The sequence below is a fragment of the Lepidochelys kempii genome, chromosome 3 (genome assembly GCF_965140265.1).
Source record: "Lepidochelys kempii isolate rLepKem1 chromosome 3, rLepKem1.hap2, whole genome shotgun sequence".
In the NCBI taxonomy this organism is placed as follows: Eukaryota; Metazoa; Chordata; order Testudines; family Cheloniidae; genus Lepidochelys; species Lepidochelys kempii.
The window spans coordinates 157,108,245-157,125,553 of NC_133258.1; the positions used below are offsets into that span (position 1 = coordinate 157,108,245).

Genomic DNA, 17,309 nt, shown 5'->3' on the forward strand with positions numbered 1-17,309 from the left:
AAAATATTAAAATGTTGGGTCACAGAACTGATTTACCTTGCAAGTGCATAGGTAAAAGGTCTCACATACTAGGCACTGTGCTGCAGCTTCCAGCTTGGAAAAAGCTCAGGTTATCCATTCTCCTTTCCCTTTTCAAGTTTTCTGCACCACACTAATATCATGAGCAAACTTTAACTTTTGTGCCACACATGTGCACATCAGAGAACTTCATACTACATAAGAATAAGCCAAGGTCACTTTAAAAGTTGTACACATAAGTTTATATATAAACTTTTGCACAGTTAAACCCGCTCTACAGTAGACACACAATATACTCCACCACCACACCTCCAGGATAATATTGTCAGTGCAACTAACAGAGTCTGGTATAAGTTGCCTTTTAATTATATTCAAAAGAAAGATTTTAGGCAGACGTGCTCATTCAAGGCTAGCTCCTCAGCTGATATAACCAGTACAGCACTATCAGCCTCAGTGGAGTTATGTCAATTTACACCAGATGAGTTACCCCTTTGTTCCTTCATTTACAATTTCAGATTGCCTAAAATAAGTTCGTTCTCACATAAATAGGCCACAAACATGTGTAGCCCACAGGATTTTCTTCATTGTATATAAAAATTTTATACCCACTCCACACTATGTTATCTGAGGAAAAAAATTCATCTAGTTAAAAATATTAGATGTGATCCCATTCAAATCTGACCCAAAATTTAGAGATTTTATTAAAAGACCAAAAACACTTACACAAACTTAAAACCAAACAAATATGCTCATTATTTTTAGATTCCCATGGAAACACCTTTTAGTAACAATTAGCTACTCTGCTGTAGCATTTGTAACCAACACATAGCAGTAGTGAGAAAAATGACAGCGACACAGACAACAAAAAGCAGAACTGAGTTGTTTATCCAAGCTGAGGTACATAAAATCCCTATAAACACCCAAATTAAAATGTTTTTTTAAACAATTTGAATGAATCTTTATTAATATATCAATATTAAATGAGCATCCTTTTAAATATCAAAGTAGGTTAGATTTAACAAGTCTATTGGAAAAACAATTTTAAAAATAAATTATCCAGTGCCTCTTCTAAAGAGAATATCTGCAGACATTAATTTTTACTCCTGTGGATCATATCACATTCATTCACACAAGCCTTTCACAATGGTATATTTTGCACATTGATTAACTGTCGAAGAAAAATAAGAGCTTGTTTATGCACTTGACACTCAAGTTAGATCAAAGGAGTTCTATTTCTTAGAAATGGACTTTTGGAAGAAAAAGAACACACTGAAAAATGGAATGATTAACACATCTAACAAAAAGCTTGAGTCAGACACGTGATGTTAGCTGGCAACAAGCGCTGTAGTTTTTATGGGGTCATGTTAGCCTTGTAATTATTTTCAGTTTCAATCATGCCGTATTTACAACAGACTGCAGATCAAAAAAAAAAAAAAAAAAAAAGTCGCATCCACATTTTGATACAAACTGTAGCAATGTATTTCCAAAATAGTCACTCTTACATTAAATATTTATATAGTTTTTTTTAAGCTTGTCATAAAAAGTATTTAAACAATACAAAAAAAATAGATAGGTCAAGCCTAGGTCAGTGTAAGAATCTCTTTATAAAGGAGAGGTAACGGTTCTCCCTAAAGTGATTACATTACACATAGGAATCAGACCAAGAATACACACAGGAAGCTACAGGTCAATAAGTTTAATTGAAGTTCTGTCATATTTCCAACCTTTTTGGTCATCTGAGGTTTGTAATGGTGAACAAAGAAGATGTTTCCTAACACTTTAACTGCCAGAAAAAGATAGGAAAATGTAACTCTCACGTCCAGAGTGGCTTAGGGGTTTATGAGTTTGTACACAGCCTCTGAGCTTTTAGCTCAGCCAGTAGAGGCTCATGCTTTTAGATCTGACCCAAGGACATCTTATACAAAGCAAGACTTCATTTGCCACATCCCATTAGGGTACTAATGAGCAACTTTTTTAGACAAAGGGCCAGATTTGGATTTCAGTGAGGCTTCCAGAATTGGGCCCAAAGTGTTGGAAACATCCCTATGGGAATAGCAGTCTCCCTTTCTAACACTCACAGCCAATTACATTAGTTTACTCTCCTGCATGTACGCTGACCATCTCACTTGTCCAATTATGATTCTGTGACTTACTTCTAATTAGTGTTAGCACTTTTCACTTTCAAAGTGCTGTGCAAAGTATTGGAATACAATTAACCCTCTTTGCAACTTCAGGTCAAAGCGTAAACACAGGTCCTAGGCTCCCCCTACATGCACCTGTAAGGTTCTTCATCTCTAGGTCAGCCTGTACTACATACAGACTCTCTCTGTTTACACCAGGTGATATTTAGATCAAGTGCATTCAGGTACTGCTCAGGTACCAATGCCAAAGCTGGGTTTTCAAGGAGCCAAGTGAGTTAGGTACCCAACTCCTCTTGAAATTCACAGGAAGTTGGGTACCTAACTCCCTTGAAAAAGCCCTGGAAGTTAGCTACTAGATTTTACTAAGTATCTCATGATAGTTTTTAAAAGTTTTCTTAAAAATATATGGCACTAAGTGTAAAACTATACAACCTCCTCATTTAAAATGCCATACTTCACGGCAAGGCTTTAAAAAAAAAATCTTCCAACTTATCTTTCTTCTTCATCTTTAAATATACAACTGGTGAGATGCCAGGGTGTCCATAAAAGGTCGCACCAGGTTGTCTGTTGAGAAGTAGAATACCAAGCCAAAGGTAATGGAGATGGGAAGAGCAGGCAAGGCTTTCTTGAACACAGCCAGCAATAAAAGAGTCAGACACAAACCCTACCATAGAAGGGAACAAAGACAAAGGAAGACATTACACATAATAATAGACCCAGAAATGCTTTCATTGTAGGCACCAGATCACATGAATAATATGCTATGCCCTGCAAAGGAAAGGGAAGTCTGCCTGGGCGAGAGGGGATAGGGTGTCGTCCCCCACTTCACACACAGTGGCAGCCTATTTTCTAACCCACAGTCTGAGCGGACATGGGATTCCCTTGGCAATCTCGATCACAAGCTCTCTCAGCCAGGATAAGCGAGAGGTAACAAGCGTCCTTGTTAATCTACAACCAACATAGAAAGGGTTAATTTATTTACATATTTCAAATCTTTGCTCGATACAGTTATGTAGCATTTACTGATCAGTTACAGATAAGTTTCCAAGTTATAGTCAGCTACAAACAACAAGCTTCATTTTCCATACAGGGATTAGCACACAGTAGATCTGTTTTTAACACCTTTCCAGCTGCCAAGGTCTATGGAAAAGAACTAAAACCAAAAAAAACCCTGGTTCCTCTCAGATGAGTTCTCTCCTTATTCTGGGGTAAACACTACTGGTAGCTGTAAAGCAGGCCAAGGTCTCAGTTTTAATTGGAGCATCTTCATCAGAGCCAAAAGTTGTAGTTTTGGGAGGTTTTTGAGAGAGAGGGAAGGAGAGAAAAAAAAAGATACCTAAGTACTTCAAAACTATAATACACACATACACCACCAGCATCGCTAAGTGAAGAAAGCTCCAAACCTGCCCACCCACATGGCAGGCTCTTTGGGGGAAGTCCATTCCTATGCAAGGACAATTTCACCTCACTATATAGAGATGGGTGGGGTGAAATTTCCACTGCTTTCCTCAAGTTTGAAACTTCACTTCAGTAACAAGAAGTCGAGCTTAGGGGAAGATTTGTTTTAAATGAAAATTAGTGGAGTGAAGACAGGTAAAGCCCTACTGCAGGGGTCGGCAACCGGCAGCACGCAAGCCGACTTTTACTGGCACGCTGCTGCTAGCTGGGGTCCCGGCCGCCGGCCCCACTCAGCCCGCTGCCAGCCTAGGTGAACGGAACCCCCAGCCAGCAGCAGGCTGAGCAGGGCCGGCGGCTGGGACCCCAGCTGGCAGGAGCCAGCAGACAGAATCCCAGACCGGTACCGGGCTGAGCCACTCAGGTCCGGGGTCTGGCCCTGCTCAGCCCTTCTGCTGGCCTGGGGTACTGGCAGCCAGCCCGGGGTACCGGCAGCCAGCCCAGGGCTCTGCTCCTGGCCTGGGCCCAGTGCTCTGCAGCCCTCATCAAAAATTACACTACAATTAGCTTAAAAACTTGAAAACTTTGTTTGTATATTACAGTAATCGTTAAAAAAGTATGTTAATAAATACATAGGTTTGATGAAACAAAGTAGTTGTACTTATGTGCCTGTGCTTCATTTGTGTTTTCGATGATTTACCTTCTAAAAAAAAAATCTCGCATGTCTTGCACGCCCAGAAAGGGCATCTCGCACCCCCAGGGGGTGCGTGCACCCCAGGTTAAGAACCACTGCACTAAACTGATAAGATCTGCATTTTAATTTAAATTTTAAATGAAGCTTCTTAAACATTTTAAAAACCTTGTTTACTTTACATACAACAATAGTTTAGTTATATAATATAGACTCAGAGAGAGACCTTCTAAAAACGTTAAAATGTATTACTGGCACGCGAAACCTTAAATTAGAGTGATTAAATGAAGACTCGGCACACCACTTCTAAAAGGTTGCTGACCCCTGCACTACTGCAAGCCTCAGCAACCCATGCCTCAGGCTGTCATACAAAATCAACTCCTTGCTGTAGAAACACAGCCCAGAATCCAAGCTTTCATTTTGTACTACTTCTTAGCCTATGCGTAACATGCCTCAGGTGGCACGTGACCGGGATACATCGCCGAATTTGATCGGCTGGTTGGATCATTAGATCTCCAGCTTAAGCGGGGTACGGACAAGGAGTGAGAGAAAAATATGATTTTAACCATTGTGGTTGTGAAGAAAGTGAAAAGAGAGTAATTGATTCACTGTTTTCTTCCTGACCCACAGGCAGTCTGAAACAATAGCTATGAGGTGGTTTGAACTATCCCATCCATCCCCATGTGGCATTCACTCTGAAACCAAGATAAATTTAAATGTTACCATTGTTAGTTACTTCACTACTGATCTTTTTGGCAGAAACATCCAGCTAATGCTATTATCATTACTGTGCTTTTACAGTCTCCAATCAACTCAACATCCTCCCAGGTACCAAAGCACCGAGACTTAACACTCTCAAATGGGTGTGCCCTCTTATGCTCCTTTGAGAATTCTACCCCAAAGAGTCCTTCCCCCACCCCCACCAGTCCAGCTGCCAAAACCTCCAGCCTCCCCCAATGATTTCTGTAATGTAGTTCTGTCGCACTGCCAAAAAGTGTGTTAAAAAACTGAGATAAGAGACTGCCACACTGGGATTCCTATACCAATACCAAAGGGCTACAGAAACCAGGGAAACCTTTATTGCAGAATTTAGATCTAGATTGCTTGGGAGTACTTGGGGGCTTCAGCTTGGCTACTTAAAATACTAAAATACTTCTTTATCTAAGGCAACTGGAAGTTTAAGGCCCACTACTACAGCCACATGAATCCCCATATCCCTTCCACTTCTGTATGGATAGCACAGGCTCTCTACAGTCTTTGGACAAACATACATCAGGGCTGGCACCAGGCCCCACCCCCTCCTCAATGGGTGGGGTTTCTTTCTGCAGGTCTGTACAAGAATGGCTTAGCACTACAACACCACAGACCATTCTGGAGCTGGAAAGTCAGAGAAACAGGACCTTGAAGCAAGCAGATGGAACCAGAACACATTAGAAGTACATTTTAGGGAAAACAGTGCAGTGCAGATAGTCTCATGGGCAGACTCTGGAGAGCACTTGCTGTAGGGAACAGACCAGCCCAGAGGATGGCTAATAGGACTCCCCCTCCCCCATCTGTGAGGTTTTGAAAGCTGTGTTTGAAGCTAGGCTCACATACTCCACTTACATTAGATACACTAGGATTAGTTGGGTCTTTTGCCCACTAAACTTCCATTGCCCAGCATGCACCTTTCATTAGAATGTTGACAGCTTCAAAACCACCACCCTACAGACTCAGCAGTGCCAATATTAGAGCATGTAGCAGTGCTCTTCAACACACACGGAGATCTGATTTGCAAGGTGCTGAGCTCCTGGCAGGGCTGGGTTCTAGGACAGCTACAATATGGTAATTTCTTCACAATGAAGAGGACTGTTTCAGAGGAGTTAGCCTCTGGCATTTCTGTTGCTTCCCAGCAAACACTGGAACAGAACGCACCTCTGTCTGATCGCCTGAAACTGATGAGGGCTCTTTATCTTGACAAAGCTCATCAACCTGTCAGGGGTTACTCATACAAAAGAAGCACAAACCTCTTCTACCCTCATGAAGCAGCTCCTGTTGTCCAGAGGCAGATTTTTTGAGCCATTCAAGCCCAGAGATCTCAGTACTCACTCTTAAATGTGACAAAAGTCCCTGATCTCTAGCCACTGAAACAAGAACACCAGCAGTTCAATTCTAACTCCTTTTCCCAGACCCTTGTTCCTCTGCCCCATGGTCTCCACCTGGCAGCTGATGTGGATCTTAAGGCTTGTCTACACTACCATTTATAATCCACACCCCTGAGCGAAGTAAATTACACCAACCTAAGTAGACAGCGCTATGTTGGCAGAAGAACTTTGGCCGCCAACACAGCTACCACCTCTCACAAAGGTGAAGTAATTAAGTCAACGGGAGAGGTCTCTCCCATAGTCTTAGAGAATCCTCACCAGACACGCTAGAGAGGCACAACTGTGCCGCTGTAGCGCTTTAGTTAGACTAGCCCTTATTTGTTCTTTAAGGACTTTTTTGCCCAAAGGCACAGTCCAGAGTGGATCACATTCTTGTCCCAGAGATATCAGAGTGCCCGTCTATGCTGATCACCTTTACATACAGTACGATGGGTAGAGTCGTGTGTGGGTTTCTCCCTGTATTACACAGCAGTAGTTTAATATTTAACACTGACCAGTTACTGATACATCCATCAATGGTACAATGCCATGAAGTACATATAAAAAAAAAAGGAGAGAGAGAGAGAACTTTTACAGTTTTACTTACTATAAGGATGGCTACAAAGCAGGCCAGTGTTGTATTCCAGTCTCCGCTAGCAGTGGCAGCTGCTTTCCCTACAAGCACACTGTAAAATATGAAGTCTCCAAGGCCTAGCTTGACACCCCCTGTTAAAAGTGAAAAATTTTCACATCAGTGCTCCTGTTTCTTTCTGTTTTTCTTGCTTTACGCCCATCCCTTCTCCCTCCTCCAGTGCAACTGGTCAAAGTTTCTACTCTTGACTAACAACTCAGACCACCATGCTGACAACATTAAAGCGTTCCGTGGCACAGTTATTTGCATCCTCCCTGTACAGACAGCCTACTTTTTCACTTCACAGAAGCCAATGGACTTTCCTCTATAGAGGCACAAAACTCCAGGACATTTCCTCTGTCAAAATTACCTTCAGCTGGTTGGAAGATTTCAGCTGGAAAGAATTTCCTCTCTTCTCCCACCCTCTGCAAACCTAATCTCCAACCAGCTACAGCGTTACTCTTGTTTGGCCTGTTGGATCCCACACAACATGACACTTTCTCAAGCTCAGTGGGCACCATTAAATCGGAAACATTTGCATGGTAAGGACTGCTCTAGCTATAGATTTTGTACCAGTTTAACTATACTGGTTTAGACACAGATATAGTTAAAATGGGTCCAACTCCCTAGCACAGGCAGTTATACTAGGATAAAAAAGTGCTTAAATCAGCATATCTTATGATTACCAGACTTTAAACGCCCTTACACCACTTATAACTAAGGGTATGTCTATGCTACGAAATTAGGTCGAATTTATAGAAGTGGATTTTTAGAAACCGATTTTATACAGTCAATTGCGTGTCCCCCCACTAAGCGCATTAAGTCAACGGAGTGCGTCCACAGTACTGAGGCTAGCATCGGCTTTCAGAGTGTTGCACTGTGGGTAGCTATCCCACAGTTTCCGCTGCCCATTGGAATTCTGGGTTAAGCTCCCAATGCCTGATGGGGCAAAAACATTGTCGCGGGTGATTTTGGGTACGTCATCAGTCGCCCCTCCCTCCGTGAGAGCAATGGTAGACAATTGTTTCATGCCTTTTTTCCGCGCAGGCGCCATACTGCTTTCAGCAGACAGTGCAGTAGGACTGCTAACCATTGTCATCGAACCACCGCTTCCACTGCCACTCTGCTTTCCTGCTCTTGTCTCGATAGTGAATTTCTCTATGTTGCGTTTCATGGGTTCCCGCTTCCGCTGCGACTCTGCTCTCCTGGTGGTCTCACAGGACCACTTCCACTGAAACTCTGCTCGGCTGCTCTTGTCTCGCCATAACACGGCAAGCATGCAGTCCACTTAGCTGTTGTGTCCTGGGAGCAGACGGTGCAGTAGGTCTGCAAACCATCGTCATTGAATGACCACTTCTGCTGCCATTCTGCTCTCCTGCTCACACCATACCACAGCAAGCATGGAGCCCACTCAGATCACTGTGGCAGTTATGAGCATTGTAAACACCTCGTGCATGATCATGCAGCATATGCAGAACCAGAACTTACAAAAGCAGGTGAGGAGGCAATGGCAGCACGGTGAGACCACCGATGAGGACATGGACACAGACTTCTCTCAAAGCATAGGCTCCAGCAATTTGGCCATCCTGGTGGCAACGAGGCAGGCTCATGCCATGGAACATCAATTCTGGGCCCGGGAAATAAGCACAGCCTGGTGGGACCGCATAGTGTTGTGGGTCTGGGATGATTCCCAGTGGCTGTGAAACTTTCGCATGTGTAAGGGCACTTTCATGGAATTTTGTGACTTGCTTTCCCCAGCCCTGAAGCGCAAGAATACCAAGATGAGAGCAGCCCACACAGTCCACAAGCGAGTGGCGATAGCCCTCTAGAAGCTTGCAATGCCGGACAGCTACCCGTCAGTCGGGAATCAATTTGGAGTGGACAAATCTACCGTGGGGGTTGCTGTGATCCAAGTACCCACTGCAAATCACTGAGCTGCTGCTATTAAGGGTAGTGACTCTGGGAAATGTGCAGGTTATAGTGGATAGCTTTGCTGCAATGGGATTCCCTAAGTGTGGTGGGGCCATAGACTGAACCCATATCCCTATCTTGGGACCGGGCCACCAAGGCAGCCAGTACATAAACCAAAAGGGGTACTTATCAATGGTGCTGCAAGCACTGGTGGATCACAAGGGACGTTTCACCAAAATCAACATGGGATGGCCAGGAAAGGCACATGATCCTCGCATCTTCAGGAGCTCTGGTCTGTTTCAAAAGCTGCAGGAAAGGACTTTATTCCCAGACCAGAAAATAACCGCTGGGGATGTTGAAATGCCTATAGTTATCCCTAAGGACCCAGCCTACCCTTTAATGTCATGGCTCATGAAGCCATACATAGGCAGCCTAGACAGTAGTCAGGATCTGTTCAACTACAGGCTGAGCAAGGGCAGAATGGTGGTAGAACGTGCATTTGGACGTTTAAAAGCACGCTGGCACAATTTACTGACTTGCTCAGACCTCAGTGAAACCAATATTCCCATTGTTATTACTGCTTGCTGTGTGCTCCACAATATCTGAGAGAGTAAGGGAGAGACGTTTATGGCGGGGTGGGAAGTTGAGGCAAATAGCCTGGCCCCTGATTACACACAGCCAGACACCAAGGCTGTTAGAGCACAGCGGGGCATGCTGTGCATCAGAGAAGCTTTGAAAACCAGTTTCATAGCTGACCAGACTACGATGTGACAGTTCTGTTTGTTTCTCCTTGATGAAAACCCACCCCCTTGGTTCATTCTACTTCCCTGTAAGCCAACCGCCCTTCCCTCCCTCCTTCAATCACAGCTTGCAGAGGCAATAAAGTCATTGTTGTTTTAAATTCATGCAGTCTTTATTAATTCGGCACACAAATAGGGAGATAACTGCCACGGTAGCCTGGGAGGGGTGGGGGAGGAGATAAGGATAAGGCCACACTGCACTTCAAAACTTATTGAATGCCAGCCTTCTGTTGCTTGGGCAGTCCTCTAGGGTGAAGTGGTTGCGTGCCTGGAGGGGGCCGGCCCCCCTGCGTTCTGGGCATTTAGGTGAGGAGGCTATGGAACTTGGGGAGGAGGGCAGTTGATTACACAGGGGCTGCAGTGGTGGTCTGTGCCTTTCCTGCACCTCAACCATACACCAGGGCATATCAGTTTGATCCTCCAGTAGCTTCAGCATTGTATCCTGCCTCCTTTCATCATGCTGCCACCACCTTTCCTCTTGATCCCGCCACCTCTCCTGTTGCTCCTGCTACGTGTCCTCTCGCACGTCCCTCCTGTCCTTGAGTTCATTTTGTGATTTTCTGGACTCTGCCATTGTCTGAAAGAGCCCAGCAGAATGCATGGAGGCAGTTTGGGTGGACTGCATGAGCTCAGAGAACATTTCATAGTGAGTGTGTTTTTTTCACTTTCTTATCTGCCCTAACCTCTGGGACAGAGATGCCAGTCGCAGCGTTGAAACATTTGCAGCTGTGGGAGGAAAAAAAAAAAGGGAGATTTCTTTTTTTTTTTCAATTTTAAAGACATTGGCCGTTTAAGAGGAGGGGCTGATGTTTTCAGGTTAACATGCAGCACAAACCCAACTAACCTCCCCCCCACACACACACACACCCCCAATTTGCTGGGATGATCACTTCACCTGTCCCCCCACCATGTGGCTAACAGCAAGGATGATTTATTTTCAGCCACAGGCAAACAGCCCAGCAGGAACGGCCACCTCTGAATAAAATTCCCCTTTTTCAACCAGGTGACCATGAATGATATCACTCTCCTGAGGATAACAGAGATTAAGAACGGATGTTGCTTGAATGCCAGCAAACACCGGGACCACACACTGCCATGCTTTCTTATGCAATGATTCCAGACTATGTGCTACTGGCCTGCCATGGTAAAGTGTCCTACCATGGAGGACGCAATAAGGCTGCCCTCCCCAGAAACCTTTTGCAAAGGCTTTGGGAGTACCTCCAGGACAGCTTCACTGAGATGTCCCTGGAGGATTTCCACCCCATCCCCACACACGTTAACAGACTTTTCCAGTAGCTGTACTGGCCACGAATGCATCCCAAGTTTTCAGGTCAAATTAATCATTAAACACGCTTGCTTTTAAACAGTGTATTATATTTACAAAGGTACACTCACCAGAGCTACCTTCTCCGCCTTCAAGGTCGGGAGCCTGGGTTGGGAGGGTATTGGATCCATGGTGATAAACAGTTCCTGGCTGTTGGGGAGAACGGTTTCTCCGCTTGCCTGGTGTGCGCTATCTTCCTCGTCCCCAAAATCCTCATCCCTGTTGCATGAGACTCCCCCCTTGCAGGAGTCCACGTACAGGGGTGGGGCAGTGGTAGGGACACCCCCTAGAATTGCATGCAGCTCATCACAGAAGTGGCATGTCTGGGGCTCTGACCCTGAGTGAGCGTTTGCCTCTTGGGTTCTTTGGTAGGCTTGCCTAAGCTCCTTAAGTTTCATGCGGCACTGCTGCGGGTCCCTGTGATAGCCTCTGTCCTTCATGCCCTTGGAGATTTTTTCAAATATTTTGGCATTTTGACTTTTGGAACAGAGTTCTGATAGCATGGATTTGTCTCCCCATACAGCGATCAGATCCAGTACCTCCTGTTTGGTACATGCTGGAGCAATTTTGCAATTCTGGGACTCCATGGTCACCTTTGCTGAGGAGATCTGCATAGTCACCTGTGCTGATCAGCTTGCCACACTGGCCAAACAGGAAATGAAATTCAAAAGTTCGCGAGGCTTTTCCTGTCTACCTGGCCAGTGCATCCAAATTCAGAGTGCTGTCCAGAGTGGTCACAATGCAGCACCGTGGCGTGGCACAGCTCCCGGAGGTCAATACCACCGAATTGTGTCCACACTAACCCAAATTCGACCCTGCGATGTCAATTTCAGCGCTAATCCCCTGGTCGGGGAGGAGTACAGAAATCGATTTTAAGAGCCCATTAAGTCGACAAAAATGGCTGTGTTAGGTGAACGGGTGCAGGGTTAAAACTGAAATAACGCTGCTAAATTCAACCTAAACTCGTAGTGGAGACCAGAGCTAAGGCTGCGTGTCTGTCATGGAGGTCATGGATTACGTGACCTCTGTGACATCTGCAGCGGCCGGTGCTGTCTAAGGGGCAGCCCCTGGACTAGCAGCAGCAGTTTGGGTGTGTGGGAGGGGGCTCAGGGCTGGGACAGGGGTGTGTGGCGGCGCTTACCTGGAGGGGGATGAGGGGGGCAGAGGTGTCTCCCCGGCTTCCCCAGCATGTCCCTGCAGCTCCTAGGTGGAGCAGCCAGGGTGGGTGGGTGGGTGCTCAGCATGCTGCCCACCCCTGGAGGACCCACCCCTGGAGGACCCACCCCTGGAGGACCCACCCCTGGAGGACCCACCCCTGGAGGACCCATTGGCTGTGGTTCCTGGCCATAGCACTTGTGGCAGGAGTAGTGCATGGAGCCCCCCAGCCACCCCTCCCCCTAGGAGCTACAGGGACGTGCCAGTCAGAACCAGGTAGGGAGCCTGCCAGCCCTCCCACCCCCCGAGCACCCACAGCGCCCCTGGCCCAAGTTTTAGTTAAGGGTACGTAGTACAAGTCATGGACAGGTCACGGGCAGCAAGGAAAAATTCACGGCCTGTAACCCGTCCATGACTTTTATTAAAAATACCCATGACTAAAATGTAGCCTTAATTATAACTGCATCCACCCTAGGGGCGTTCCCCTGACAACGACAGCCATTTAGAAAACAATATACTTACATCAATTTCTAAACTGATATGATTAAATTGGTACCAAAACAAAAAACCACAAACAACTGTGTGAAGACCAGCCCTTGGGTATAAGGGCCTCCTGTTCTAAGCATAGTTAGAATAGATATTGCAGCATGAAAATCATTTTGAGTCAGATTCCGATACCCTTCTTACTCACATTCAGTCATTATCTTACTGTTCAGATACTCCCATTTGTTTCAATAGAACTACTCAGAGCAAGGTGCTCCCAATGTGAGTAGGAGAATTTGACTCTTACTGTGTATGGCAGGACGCCATTTAAAAGCAAGTTTTCATGACTTGTTTGCCTTACTTTCCTCCTCTTCCAGCTCCTCTATTAAGGAAGTGGTTGGATGGGTTGGAGCTGGACTCCTGGCCTCGGAGATTTCTGACTCCACGTATGCAGGATTGTCATTGATCTCTCTCATGTCTTCAGCTGGGTTCCCCCGAAAAACACACCAAACACCACAACAAAGAAGAGACAAAACGAAGGCATCTACATTAACATGTTTTGAGAAACATGAAGTAAGCAGCCTTTATGAAGGGGCTTCTCCATACCAAACCAGGGATGAGTGAGTGAAGTCTCAGTGTACAAACTGTAGTGTTCATTAGAACTGGATTAAATACAGATTCTAAATGGCTTTGTCGAGAGTGCATGCCCCCTACAGTATCATCAGAAATAGTAAAGATGCCATCATACCAGGGCATCATTGGTCAATCTAGTTTAGCTTGGTTTATTCTGAATATAAAAGTGTTCCTAGTTATCAAGCCTTAAGGTCCATTTGTTTTGTTTCCTTTCTTAAAAAAAGGAAACTCTGTTTAAGAGAGCTACTACTGGCTTCTGAAGCACAACAGAAGCAGCTATTTTTAGTGATTAAATGGGAAAACCATTTATAGTAAAACCCACTCATGCCCCAAGACTACATCACACATCAGATTTAGCTCATTCATTTTTAAGATATGTAGTTTGGCTTTAAACTTACAATCTAAAGCAAACTAATTATCCAGCCCCCACTATGTGAAAAATCCAGTAGTGCCCCAAGCACTTAGATAATTGGGGTTTTACTAGCTGCACTTTAATACATATTAGAAAACACTTTTATAAAAAAAGTAATGAAGCCTTAACACCAGACTTCCCTACAGCACTCTGCTAATCTTTATTGACAAGCCAGGTGAGGATATGAGAGAGAAAACAAATCAGTGAGGTTCTACTACAGTCCTGTCTAGCATGCAATAGAAAAACTGCAAAACATGCACAAGCTTATTGCGCCACAGATTTGCAATTTGAAAACCAAAGACACTAACTACAATACATAGTTCTCCGTTAAGAGCAAAACGGACCTGAATCCCATGTCTGCTGAGTAAGGTCCCTTGATGCTGAGTCTGGTTTTGCCATTCCTACTGTCCACACCATAGCAGCTGTAGGGAAAAGAAATAATGTGTAGAAAATTATAGGTCACTGACTGTTCAGAGGAGCTAGACAGTATTTTAGTGGCTCTACTTTTATCCTGAATTTTACACAGCAGGCAAAGAAACTAAACAATCACCCCAGGGAAACACACTCAAAACCCACATCTTGGTTGGCATATTCCTATTCCCTAGTCATTTACTTAGCAAGATAGGAGACAGCATATTACAGGTATCAGTACTCAGACCACAAGTTATTGCATGCAAGGAAGCCATTTTGTTTTCTATGGCTCTCAGAAAGCCAAGGCCCCAGATCCTCATCTCCTTCACTTGATCTGCTAAAGGAAAGAGGTGGCCCAGGAAATAGTGCCACTAAGGGAGGGATAGTGGTAGGTTTTCTGTAACATTCTTTGGTAATGAGAGAATGCTGCAACCCACTTACCTAGGGTGGCAAGAGGTTTTTCTGTTTATTTCTGATTGGCCACCCCTTCCCTCTTGTTTTTCTGTAAGGGGGATGTTGGGAGCCTCCTGGGAGGTAAGTGGGAATATCCAAGGGCAGCCTTGGGGTTTACTTTTGAGATGGTTCACTAAAATAAGGAAGGCAGGGACCTTTTTAAGATCAGAAAAGAAGCAGAAGTTTACTTGAGATGTGCACTAGGGCTCTGGTTTCTTTATGGTTTCTGAGAATGCCAAGGCAAATATAAAGACAGATTCCATTCGAGGCTCAGTTGCGGCAAGGAAGCCTCCACGGACGGTGGGCTTACAACGGAAACACAGATGTCAGGCAAAGCTTTTGTTGAGTTACTGTTTTCTGTGTTTTTTCCTTCTCCAACGGAAGACGTTCTTGATTTATTAGCTGTGCTGAAAGTCCGACTTTATCCAGACCTCTCCCCCTGCCTCTCTCACTCCCCCAGCATAACAGAAGCCTTGCTAAAAAAAAAAAAAAGGAGTCCTTTCCAAATCACTCCATGGCAGCAGGATGAACCAGGAAAAGGCTTAATTAAAGAGCAGCTATATTAGCCTATGTCAATTTCCACCTGCCAGATTGATGAACCTCTTTAGATACAGGATGCTCATATATTCAGTGCCAGTCAGATAACTTCTGCAGCAATGTTACTGTGGTACCAGCCATAGCATCACTGCTCTCATAATAAGCCCCCTATCTTAGGGATTTATTAACATAAGCATTTCACTTCCCTTTTAGGGTGGAACCTGGTAAGAGGTTTGTCAGCCCAGGAAATCTGGGTAGGCTAATAAGAGATAAAGAAAATCCCCACACCTAAAGAAAAACCCCTCAGCATGGGTTTAATGTCCTAGTTAAGCTGCGAGACCATTAAACAGCACAGGTCCTAAGCCCTTTGAAGTAACTGTGCCTTTTCTGAAGAATATATTTTTAAAATGAGGGGAGCAGGGGAAATACTGCACCAATAAAAAGTTACCCTCCGCTTCTCCATGAAAGTGGGTAACCACCACCACCAACAAGCTACACTGCACCTGCAATTCTCCCCCTGGAGGGAGGAAGAGAAAGAACCAGCCACATGACAGACGTTACTTCATGCACTACTGAAAGGTGCTCAGTGTGCTAATGGTAGAGATTTACCCGTACAAGACAGAAAAAGCACAGAGGCTGACTGTAGGAATGCTACAGCGTAATTCTGCTGTCAGGACTGTTGCACACAGGTTTCTTAGGCATGGGTATGGTCCTATCAATGCAACATCTGGGGCATGCAGGCCAAATTTCTCTAAGGCATTGGACATGACAAAGAAGGTGGTAGCTGGGAAACTATTTTAACAGCTATTGCCCTGTACTGGCTAATATAAGACTATACCCTTAAAGATACCAGTTCAGAGATATATGCAGGGATCAACACAGGCAAAAATGGGTTTCCTTTGTGTCCAGTGGTCACCTGCTAAAATATTAGTGCAAATCAGATGATTTAAGTTTCTCTCTAGAACTTCTGATTCTGTGAAGGAGACATTGGTTCTCATGCATACCACCTTTTAAGGCAGAAATCTTCTAAGTGGGATTGGTAGCACCACCTATTACAAAGGTTGCCTGACATCTCCCATAACTCCCTGCTTTCAGTTGCTTATAAACGTTACCAAACTTTATGGCTTGAGCTGAATTTTCCACACTGGGCACATGCCTATTGTTGAAATTTTTTTTGGAACGCATCAACCAAAAGACTGTAGCTGTTTGCAAGATGAGGCTAAGAAAAGAAATGTTATTCACCGATATTAAAAAAAAATAAATTAAAAAAATCTGGTGACCTTTGAGAGAAATTCTAGTACCACCGTGCTTTGGAGCATGAACTTCAAATTTACCAGAGGGTAGCCTGTGTGTTAAGGAGGTGAATTTTGCTGTTCATGTGAACATCTCCCCAATTTTGGCCCAGTTTTAAGCTTCTGAAAAAAATCTTGGCTTGCACATGCTCAGTGAAGACTTCTTACAATTTAGCAGCTAAAGTCTCTGAATATTGTGTGCACAGTGGGCATGCTCCAGCGCCTTACAGCATAACCCTCTTGTGCACATACATTATATGGTCTTTAATTGCATAATCACTTTTTACCTGTTGGACCCCTGCTTCATTCAATGCACAAGATGGACCTGCACCAACGATGAATCAAGGTTTGTGTAGTGGAAGAGCCTGTTGTCAAAGGACCCCTGCTTCATTTGTTGCAGAGTTAGAAGGTGTGGGGTGAGTGAGGGAGGGGATTGCAGGAAGAGAAAGGACAGTACCATGGTTCAGGCAGCTGAATGCTGCCCTGTAGAATTGGATTCTATCCATGCCTTTGCCACACAGTGTCTGCAGCATGCTGGGCAAGTCACTTAAAACCAAGTGACCACCTGTGAAAAGCTAAATGGTGTATTCCTCATTTTCTGCATGTCGAACTTGAGACCCCTACAGTCTGATTTGCAGAAGTGTTGAGCACTCACAACTGCAACTGAAGTCAATGGGATGTGTGCTTTGAACATAGGAATGCTACGTACTGCAAAGTACACAGGTAACCTTTATTTTGACATTTCCTAGATAGGAGTGCTTGACTTTGCAGCTTTAATGTTCTGACATAGCTTGTGTTTAATACCACAATAGGCTGATTTCTATCTTGAAAGATGTTGACTATAACCCACACAACACATATGCCAATGTTATTTAAAGTGATAAAAACTGGTAAATCAG

General features: G+C 44.5%; 1 protein-coding gene across 8 annotated transcripts in view; it reads right to left on the minus strand.

Annotated features, from left to right (window-relative positions):
- Positions 1-237: 237 nt before the first annotated feature.
- The window catches only part of PSEN2 (presenilin 2), a 32,070-nt gene continuing 14,998 nt past the window's right edge, over positions 238-17,309 (minus strand). For 4 of the 8 annotated variants that reach the window (XM_073338685.1, XM_073338686.1, XM_073338689.1 and 1 more), the window contains 4 exons: positions 14,062-14,139; positions 13,034-13,156; positions 6,976-7,094; positions 238-2,823 (listed from right to left, as the gene is read on the minus strand). In XM_073338685.1, the coding sequence (XP_073194786.1) occupies positions 2,668-2,823; positions 6,976-7,094; positions 13,034-13,156; positions 14,062-14,139 (476 nt within the window). In that variant the 3' untranslated portion in view covers positions 238-2,667. The other 4 variants (XM_073338687.1, XM_073338691.1, XM_073338688.1 and 1 more) reach the window with 4 other exon arrangements.